General features: G+C 38.0%; 1 protein-coding gene across 1 annotated transcript in view; it reads left to right on the plus strand.

Annotated features, from left to right (window-relative positions):
• The window catches only part of Zc3h6 (zinc finger CCCH-type containing 6), a 105,537-nt gene extending 100,381 nt beyond the window's left edge, over positions 1–5,156 (plus strand). The window contains exon 12 of the mRNA XM_045147271.1: positions 2,689–5,156. Coding sequence (XP_045003206.1) covers positions 2,689–4,172 — 1,484 coding nt within the window. The 3' untranslated portion in view covers positions 4,173–5,156. The remainder of the gene's footprint in view (positions 1–2,688) is intronic.
• Positions 5,157–11,273: the final 6,117 nt, after the last annotated feature.

Genomic DNA, 11,273 nt, shown 5'->3' on the forward strand with positions numbered 1-11,273 from the left:
CTCCCTGTTATCTTGTCTACTGGATCATTTCTTCTCCAACTAGCCCTGCTTCTACTTTGATGTTTTTTCTTATGGGGTTCTTACATGGGTTGGGAATTATTTATCAGAGCAGTGGCTCCTCCACTGAAAAAAAAAGTCTCGCCCTCCCCCAGCAACCATTAACTGCCAGCAAGTCCTCAGGGAGGGTGGGTACTCATGAACTCCTCCACCATCCATGATGGAATATTGACAGGCCCAATCTTATGCAGAATAACCATAGTTTCTGTGAGTTTATGATTGCAATGGCCATGTCATGTCCAGTTGAGAAACAGCATCCCATAGCCCTCCTTTCTATCCTCCAGCTCTTACATTCTTTTTGCCCTCTGTTCCTCAATATTTCCTAGCCTTGGAGGGAGATAGATACATATCCCAACTAGGGCTTGGCACTCAATAGTCAATTATTCTCAGCACAATGACAAATTCTGAGTCTCCACAGTAATTGCTTCTCACTGCAAAAAAAAAAAAAAAAAAAAGCTTCCCTGACCATAGCTGAAACCAGCACTGATCTATGGGCAAAAAAAATATTTAGGAGGCAGTATGATAGGCACTCCAAATCCATTTTTAAAGAAACATAAAAAGAAAAAAGCTCAATAGCCTGGGTTTAAGTCCCCAGTACCCATATAAAGTCAGATGCACAAAGTGGTGCATGCATTTGGGGCTTGTTTACAGTGACAAGAGGATGTGATGCACCCTTCTCATTCTTATTCATTCTTTCATTCTCCTTGCAAAATAAATAAGTTTAAAATGTTTTAGGGCTGGAGAGATTGCTTAGTGGTTAAGGCGCTTGCCTGTGAAGCCATGGACCCAGGTTTGATTTCCCAGTACCCACGTCAGCCAGCTGTACAAGGTGGTACATGCATCTGGAGTTTGTTTGCAGTGGCTAGAGGCCCTGGAGTGCCCATTCTCGCTCTCTATCTGCATCGCTCTCTCTCAAATAAATAAATACATAAATAAGCCGGGCGTGATGGCACATGCCTTTAATCCCAGCACTCGGGAGGCAGAGGTAGGAGGATTGCCATGAGTTTGAGGCCACCCTGAGACTCCATAGTGAATTCCAGGTCAGCCTGGGCTAGAGTGAGACCCTACCTTGAAAAACCAAAAAAATTAATAAATAAATAACTACATAAATAAAGCCAGGTGTGGTGGCACATGCCTTTAATCCCTGGGCTAGAGTGAGACCCTACCTCAAAAAAACAAAACAAATAAATAAATAAATATTTTTTTTTCTGGCTCAGGCTGACCTGGAATTCACTATGGAGTCTCAGGGTGGCCTCGAACTCACTGTGATCCTCCTACCTCCGCCTCCCAAGTGCTGGGATTAAAGGCGTGCACCACCATGACCAACCTATAAATAAAATATTTTAAATAATTTTTCTTAAAAAAGAAATACTAGTAGCTTCCCTACTAGGTCCTATAACCTTTCCCCAGACATGGGTTTTTGTTCAGTACCAGTTACAGATTCCCTTCAATGAAGCAGACCTCAAATCCAATCAGGAAACATGAAGCAGTTGGTTACTCTCACAACAGTCATGCCACAATACCATCAGTGGGCACATCTTGCCTGTTTCTTCTTTTTTTTTTCTTTTCAATCAGAGAGTGGGGGCAGGGGAGGAGGAAAAAGACAGAATTGGTGCACCAGGGCCTCCAGCTGCTGCAAATGAACTCTATATAATACATTCACTGAAATCAAACACCTAAAATACAATAAAATATAAATAGGGCCTCTGCCATTTTGTCCATTTGCTCAATTTACATTGCTCCCCTAACAGTGCTTATTAATTTGTTTTCTTTACAGTACCTTCCTGTTTTCATAAATTTAGAACTATGAAGTTCAAAGATTGCTTGAATTAAAAAAAAAAAAGGGCTGGAGAGATGGCTTAGCGGTTAAGCGCTTGCCTGTGAAGCCTAAGGACCCCGGTTCGAGGCTCAGTTCCCCAGGTCCTACGTTAGCCAGATGCACAAGGGGGCGCACGCGTCTGGAGTTTGTTTGCAGAGGCTGGAAGCCCTGGCGTGCCCATTCTCTCTCTCTATCTGTCTTTCTCTCTGTGTCTGTCGCTCTCAAATAAATAAATAAATAAAGCCGGGCGGGTGGCAGAGGTAGGAGGGTCACCATGAGTTTGAGGCCACCCTGAGATTACATAGTGAATTCCAGGTCAGCCTGAGCTATTGCAAAGCCCTACCTCAAAAAAAAAAAAAAAAAAAACATTTTGGATGCCTTTACAAGAGTATTTTCCCTCCTCCCTGCAACTCTTATCACACATACCACATACATTTCAATGTTCCCTTTGGCCAGCTGAAACAAAAGCCCTAATTTTTTTTGTGTAGAAAGATGTTACACATATTCTAATAATTTACCTCTTCCTTGATAGAGTGTAGCAGCTGAATTGATAATTAACCTCAAGACATTTTAATATTAAAACCTAAGATATGATACTTTATTGTTTTAGGTTTATTATTATTATCATTATTATTAGTTAGAGGCCAGGGTTCACTCTGCAGCCAGGCTAACCTTAAACTATAGTTCAAGGTTATATAGTTTTTTCTTGAAGTTAGATTACACTTACTGCAAAAATAATATCTGTTTTAACCTTAATTAAAGGTAAAATATGAATGCTTTGCTCTTTACCGTAAGTTTTTGTCTACATTTAGATGATACAGTGAACTGGTATTCCAGTAGTGAAGAGGAAGAAGGAAGCGGTGTTAAGTCAATACTGAAGACATTACAGAAACAAACCAGAACTTTACGGAATCAGCAACAGCCTTCCACAGAACTCAGCACTCCTACGGATCCAAGGCTTGCTAAAGAAAAAAGTAAAGGAAATCAAGTGGTTGATCCTAGACTTAGGACCATCCCAAGGCAAGATGTTAGAAAGCCTTCTGAGTCTGTCCCGGGGGATCTTAGACTTGCGTGGGATCCAAGGAAACTAAGAGGAAATGCAAGTGGACACACAGGCTCTGCAGCTGGTGGAGCCAAGCTTGATGGACACCATGCAAATTCTGGCACAAGTCTCAAACACAGAAAAGGAGAGGATGATGATGAAGACACAGAAAGGGAACTGAGAGAAAAAGCCTTCTTAATACCTTTTGATGCTTCCCCTGGTGTAGTGCTCCAGGATCCAAGGTCGCAGTTAAGACAGTTCAGTCACATCAAAATGGACATTATCCTAACCAAACCCAACTTTGCAAAACACATTGTGTGGGCTCCAGAAGACTTACTTCCAGTACCTTTACCTAAACCGGATCCAGTATCTTCAATCAATTTACCTCTGCCTCCTCTTATAGCAGACCAGAGGCTCAATAGGTTATGGAATACAAAAAGTGATCTTCATCAAAGCACCCTGTCCCTTGATTCAAAATTAGCAGCTAAAGCCAAAATGAATCCAGCAAACAGAGAAGGCTGTTTAGAACAATTTGGAGACCTACATAGTTCAGGAAGTAAATTAGGAAATCCAAGGCTTCAGAAAACTTTTGATCCTAGGCTTCACAGACTGCCTAACACAGAGTCTCATCAACCAGTTATGAAGGACTCACATACATCAAAGAGTGCCCCTCATTTAGCGAGACCCAACCCTAGCTCATCCCAGTCCTCAACAGCAGTGACTAGTAATGCTAGTCCTGGGGCTCTGCCTCCATATGCCCCTAAACTCCCCTCTTCCACTGGCCTTCCACTGGGAACTCCGAGTTCTGTAATTGGTGGTATTAGTTTGTATGACCCTAGGGAGAAGGGTTCATCATCTACTGCAGAGCTAGCAACAGTTTCTTTAGGAGAAAATGTAGAGAACCAGAAACAGAGTGGTGGTTTAAAACATAGTGACAAAAATGAACCTTCTCCTGGAGAATCAATTCTACCGCAGAAAGCCACTCCAAACTTGGAAGTCCCCCTTGATGGGCCAGCTGACATGCAGGCAGATACACTCAGGAGTGCCAGTAAGGTTCAGGTCCCAGCAGTGCATAGTCTTCCTATTCAAGCCTTGGCAGGTTTAATTAGACCCCCATATGGTGATCCAAGACAGGCAAGGCAGCCAGGGCAGGTAAGCCCAACTCTAGATAATGATCCCAGTAGAGAAACAGACGACAAGTCTCTGAAAGAGGTTTTTAAAACTTTTGATCCAACAGCTTCACCATTTTGTTAGCTATTATGTAATCAAGCAGTTCTTTTCCCTCCTGTGACTCGCAATTCTCTACTGTTTTGTAACAGGTTTACCTCTATAGTTTATTTATTTTTAAATTATAAACATTTTTCAGCTGCTAGTATCAGAACCACACGAAATTATATCCTCTAAAGCCTGTGGTATTTTATATAATATTTTTATAACTTTAAAAGACTGTAGTATAGAAACACATTATCATGCTAGCTTCAGTAAAAGTACTTTTATTGTAAATAATTCATCATGAATTCAATGCTCTGCCTGAATATATGCCAATTGTCTTTTGTAATTAATGTTTAGATATAAATAATTACCACTTTTATATATTATTGATTAGATTCAAGCAATATGATGATACACGTTACTTTTGAGAAACAGTATTTTGACTAGGACCCTATTTGTCAGCAAAGGACTGATTAGTATGTAATGCCAACCACTAACATGTAATGAAATAAAGAGAACATTTTTAATCATAATTAGCAGCACAGTTCATGTTTAAGGGCATCACTTTTATTAGTATTGGCAATACCATTTGTGTAAATGAAGCATTCAAATGTCATAGCTTTTAAAAGTATTTTATCGTATACTGTATCATAGACGTTGGAGGTATATAAATAAAATGTTTTGCTAAAGTGAAAATTTTCCAAGTCTTCTAGCATAACTTTTAAATATTTTTTTTCATATGGAATAGTATGAGTTTACTTCTGTGTTATATTGTGATGATTATGTATTTAAGTGTTTTTGTCATTAGCAGCATAATTTATATTTTTCAAATGATGTAACTGTAATAACTGATCATGACTGGCTATTTTTAACAAAAATCATAAAATATCCAGTGAATCAGTAGTGGTTATTACATGGAAAATGCTTAAATTCTAGGCCCTATATTTTTTCGTACATAGCAAGAAAACACAGATGGCAGGTGTAGTTAACTGTATAAGGTTACAATAAACAATCTTCATGATCTTACCTGACTGGTTCTGTAACGGGAATCACATGGTGTTCTACTCACCATCCTCATAATTGATAACTCCAAACTAATTAGAAATCATATTTTTTTTATAAAATGACTTATATTCATCCTTTTGTGTTGATTGCATGACAACTCTGTTTTAGACATATACTTTATAACAAAGTATTACACTGCTACACATACCTTGAACTTCAGGCATATGACAATATTTACTGGCAACAACTCAATTAAGTGGCTTGAAGAGCAGCATTTCATTATGAAACATAAATTAGGTAACAAAATCAGTCCTTGATAAAAGGAGTTGCCCTTGAGAAGTGCTTTTAACAATACACAGCAAAGTGTTTTTGCTTTTATTTGGTGCCTAAAATGTCTCTGGATGACATTTTGGGGCTAAGGATGTTGCTTAATGCCACCATAGAAAGTATCTTCTGACTTACTATCCAAATGAGCTTTACTGTTAATTTAAAAAATCAATGAAATAGATAAAAGTGACAGGAAAATGAATTCCAAAGGAATATAATTTGTGTTTTTTAAATTTTTTTTTAGTTTTTAAATTTTTGTTTATTTATTTGAGAGAGAGAGAAATGCAGAGAGAGGAGAGAGAATGGGTGTGCCAGGGCCTCCAAGCACTGCAAACAAACTCCAGACCATGTGCCCCCTTGTGCATCTGGCTTACATGGGTCCTGGGGAATCCAACCGGGGTCCTTTGGCTTTGCAGGCAAATGCCTTAACTGCTAAGCCATCTCTCCAGCCCTAATTTACTTTTTTTTTTATCAAAATGAAAAAAATGAATAAGTTTAGTTGCTGGTTTTCAGTAAATCAAAAATTTTAGCAAATCTTTAGCTGTGCTCATGCATTTATCAGTATTGTATTAAGTAATAGTGTTTACATTTTAAATATCAGACAGTGCTGGGAAAATAGCTCAGTGGATTCAGTGCTCCCAGATCGAGCTGGAGTGCCAGAGTTTAATCCCTAGACCCCACATAAAAAGCCAGAAGGCATCATGGGCTTCTATAATCCCAGCAGCTGACACTTTAATATCATATTTTAAAAAAGAGATAATTTGACTTGTTCAAACTCTTAACAGGAGTTCTCTTTTTAACTATAAAAATAGGATGTTGGGAGAGTATTTAGAAAGTAATGCTTTGGCCAGTTGTGATTGCGTACACCTTTAATCCCAACACTCGGAAGGTAGAGGTAGGAGGATCACAGTGAGTTCAAGGCCACCCTATGATTACATAGTGAATTCTAGGTCAGGCTGGGCCAGAATGAGACCCTACCTTGAAAAACCAAAACAAACAAAGAAAAATAATGTTTTGTAAGTGATATATTCATTGATTTGGCATTCCTGAGCATCTGTTATATTAATTACTGTCCTGAATGCTTTTATTTTGTTTATTTTTATTTATTTGAGACTGACAGAAAGAGGCAGATAGAGAGGATGGGCACACCAGAGCCTCTAGCTACTGCAAACGAACTCCAGGCACATGGAGAATTGAGCCTCAAACCAGGGTCCTTAGGCTTCACAAGCAAGCGCTTAACCACTAAGCCATCTCTCCAGCCCCCTGAATACTTTCATTTTTACAAGCATGTTGGTCTTAGTCTCAAGTTTGACAATATATTTTGGGTGAAAATGTTATATGTTTAAAGTAGTTGTTTTATTTATCACATAGTTTTGAAAAATTGAGACAATATTAGCATAAGGGATGTCTTTCAGTTCATGTCAACAGGTTCTTTTAGTATTTTTCCCCTATTTTCTCATAAAAATTTAACAAGTAGCTATTTCCCCCAGTGGGTAAGCTCTTTTGTAAGACATATTTGTGTTTTAGAATTCATAGAATTTACACTATCACATTGAAAATTAAGTCATGTCATTATTCTTAAAAGCTGTACATCTAGGCTTATCAGTTGAGCTATCACTCAAGTATTCATGCTGACTTTCAACAGATATTTTATACCTGCTTACTTTCATGTTGAAGGATGGGATATGTTGAAGTATAAAATTGGGACACCAAAAGACATTTAGATTTAGCAATTTTTTTTTCTTTCATATCTTGACTAGGATTTACTTTGAACTTTGAAAACAAAAACGTTAGGGTGATTGCCAATTTCTAGGTTATTGGATCTATTTCTCTATGGACCCTTTGTGGTTTTTGGCCAATGCTCTGAACCCCAGAAGTGGGCAGCAGTTGATTATGGAATGCTGTTATTGTGAAATGACATGTGCTTGGGTTTTTAGCTTTTAACTTGACGTAGGACTTCAAATCATATGATTCTTACTGGTCCTACTTATTTTTTTTAAGTTTGTTCATTTTTATTTATTGAGTTGAGAGTGACAGAGAAAGAGAGAATGGGTGCGCCAGGGTCTCCAGCCACTGCAAACAAACTCCAGATGTGTGCACCCCTTGTGCATCTGGCTAACGTGGGTCCTGGGGAATCAATCCTCCAACCCGGGTTCTTAGGCTTCACAGGCAAGCACTTAACAGTGCCATTTCTCCAGCCCCCTACTTTTTTTTTTTTTTTTTTATTTGAGAGCCACAGAGAGACAAAGAGGCAGATACAGAGAGAGAGAATGGGTGCACCAGGGCCTCTAACCACAGCATGTGAACAGATGCATGGGCTCCTTGTGCATCTGGCTAACATGGGTACTGGGGAATTGAGCCTTGAACCCGGGTCCTTAGGCTTCATAGGCAAGCACTTTACCACTAAGCCATCTCTCCAGCCCTGGTCCTACTTATTTTAAGAGTGAGAACTGTTGATTAGTTAAGAAATTTTGCTTAGGCTAAGTTTATTAGAAAGAAGAAAGAAAGAACTTTCTAGGGCTGGAAATTTAAAGACAATTTATATTCTTACTCTGAGTTGGTTGTTTCAGTGTCTAATTCCATGTCTGAAATATAGATAATCCTGAGAAATCACAGGTCTGCTATAGTATTTATAAATAAACGTAAAGTTGCTTTGTAGCTTTGACAAACATAGTCCTTATGTTTCCATTAAGGTATATTAAGTTGTGCATAGTTGAATGGTTTGCATGATTTGCCAGTCTTGCGAAGTTTCAGATGATATGCACTGAAATCCTAAGTGAAATTACCTGGAAGTTGTTTCAAAGACTTCATCAACTTCGCAGTTTTCTTAAATGTTTGGTGGGTGAGAAAGAACTTCCTACTATAGAAGTGTATACACATGTAGTATCTCTGAAAGATCTGACTTGCTGCCCATTTTAATACAGGATGGATGTTAATGGAGGCTTAAATGTGACAGGCTACTTTGTGTGGCGTGTTTGCTTAACTCATAGCACAACAGTGGCCAGTTCATTCCAGACAGAAACAGATACACGAATTCCTGTTTCTGTGACCATGGTGTTTCTCAGTGGACACTAGTTTGAAAAGATATTTTCCTTTGGGGACAATTGGAAATTAGGCAGTTCCTAAGAATGTAAAGGTGAGGTATCAAAGGGGCACAGAATCTTTCGGTGAAGATGTTTTCCTGGAGTTCATCCTTCTAAGACTGTGCCTTGGAGAACTAGTCGGTCTGTAGTCAAGCAGGGCCACTGTGGTTTTTTTAAGTGAGCTTTCTATGCACCTCGAAACCCAGGCCTAATTACGTTTCCAGTAGTAGTTTGTCAGTACTTGATAGTAATGTCTAAAATTAAGTGCAGTAGAATATATAAGCATTAGGAAACTACAATTAGTTTATATAAGACTTTAAGAAAACTTTGACAAAATGTACTTACAGCTGTTTTTCTCACTGTGTTAGGATTTAGCATTTATGTGACACATTTCCCGAAAGCACTGTAATGTAATTTGTAGACTAGTTTCAACTTCTACTAAGTACTGTATTGCTGGGGTTTGTGTTTGAATGTGCTGTCCACCAGCACTGTCTGCAGTCATGAGAAAGCCCAGATTGACCTGCATTTCTTAGATGGAGAGGGCTTTAGGTTAACACTAGCACAGGACTTAGAAGTTTGCATTTTTAAATAAGAAATAAAATGTACATTTTAAACTGTATTTTATGCTTTTGGAAGTGGAACCCACCTGTCTCTTTTTTTTTTTTTTTTTTTTTTTTTTAATTTTCCTGTAGCAAAAGGTATAGTTCTGAGCAAATAGTGGTTGCTTTGTTAACTGTTGATTGGACACCGCCAGGCATAAGTTTTACAGTTGCTGTCCACTTTTGGAGCAGGTGTGGCATAGCGGTCCATGACTATATTCAAAAAGAGCAGCTTGGTCATTGTAGCGCCCTGGGCAATGTGAAGGCAGGGTTATGACAATTTCACGTAAGCGTTTCTATGAGGCACATGACTGTAAGATGCCTTCCAATTTAAAGAATAAATTTTACTCCACAGTGAAAGTTTGGATAGCTCAATAACTTTTCCCTCTAGGCTTATGAAGTATTCTTTTGCAACCAGAAAAGAACCTGTATAACTGGAATCTCATATTTTGTTTTTTATTTTTCTTTTTCCTACCCACCTCAAAAATATCTACTAGAACAATAAAGATAGGCTTGACCCAATGAATTGTCAAATTCCTTGTATCCTAATGTCACAAAAAAACAACCCACCCTTTTAAGTTATGACTGGACTGAATCATAAGGTCTTATGTCTAGTTTTTAAACAACCTTCATTGCACTTTAAACTGAACAATAATGGTCTATAGTTCATCATTGTACCCATAAGGAAAATCTATTTAAAGAAGACTGTTTGTCCCTAATATTTTATAGTGTTGGTTATGCTTAAGTTGCTTTTTGTTAAACTTAAGAGCTTAGAAAAAAGTGAATATACACTATATATAACATTTTAGAGAGAAATCAGCTCTACACATTGCTAATGATCACACTTCATGGCTCATTACTGGTTTTATATACAATTGTTTTTGTAATGCTGGAGATTGAATCTGGAGCCTCAGTGTGCTAGGCTAGGCAAGCACTCTACCACTGAGCTATGCTCCCAACCCTTCATTACTGATTATAGTACCTTCATGAAGATAGTAAGGTTGAAAGAAGTAGTTAAATTTGCATTTGGTAATATTTTATCAGAGATCTGATCTATAATTTATTATAGAGAAAAAATAATAAGGACCAAATTTTTAAAAAACAACAACATTGTATCCAGACCTCCATGACCAGCAATATCTTGGGGTTGTCAATGATGCACTATACCTTTTATATGCTTTATAAGCAAGGAAGACAGAGAGTGAGCTGCTACCCATGAGTACAGGTAAGAGGTTTTAGTCTACCTCTGTTTTATAGGACTTTTCCCTCCAGTTGCTTGAGAGAGAAGTTAAATAGGAGAAAAGAATGTTTTTTTCAAGAAGTAATGTTTCTTTATATAAGTGACAATCAAGAAATAGTTGTTTGTATACTTACCAAAGTTCCAGGACAATTTTACATTCCTTATACCAAACCTGCCCATCCACCTAGGATCCAGAGAAGGGGCTCAGTATAGATCCAAAATTCAGGGCCCAGATCATTTTCTGTTCAGAATTCTGTGCTTGCATAAGGCCCTAGTACCCCAGGGATCTGTCATGGGAGCAAGGTGTCCAGGCGTGGTTACTATTTCCTGTCTGGTCCACAAGCACTGTCTGTGGAGATCTAGGTTACTACTTGGGAAGTGGTTGGTTTTATTTTAATTTTCTAGTGTCATTTTATTTCCCTAAGTTGGATCTCACATCTAGGGGAAATTCTGCCTAAACTATTTTATTTCAGAAGGTATTAGTATATGATAATTTACAAGGTTAATGACGTTGTTAGTTTGTTTTTTTAAAAAATGCCAGCAAGGCTATCTTTTGCTGAGTGGACCAATTATTCAATTATAAGACTAACAAATGACTGGTAAAGTCAGGTTTATCTTGCTTTCATTTACTAATACATTTTCCAAGTGGCATTCTGTTATTGTGAGTTTCTGTAATTCTTTTTCTGTGATGTTTTTCTATTGTATGAATTTAAATTAAAAACATTTCTAATAGCATATGCTTGGCAGTGTGCTGCTTTGCTTCAGTGAGTCTTCAGAACTTAAGGATAGAATGCGGAGGAGTCATGTGCTCCTATAAGAGCCTAAAACAAAGAGGAGCATCACAACCACCCTTCATCTTGTCCTTAGTGCAGAGAGATTATGATTTACA

This window comes from Jaculus jaculus, chromosome 4 (assembly GCF_020740685.1).
Source record: "Jaculus jaculus isolate mJacJac1 chromosome 4, mJacJac1.mat.Y.cur, whole genome shotgun sequence".
NCBI classification, from domain to species: domain Eukaryota; kingdom Metazoa; phylum Chordata; class Mammalia; order Rodentia; family Dipodidae; genus Jaculus; species Jaculus jaculus.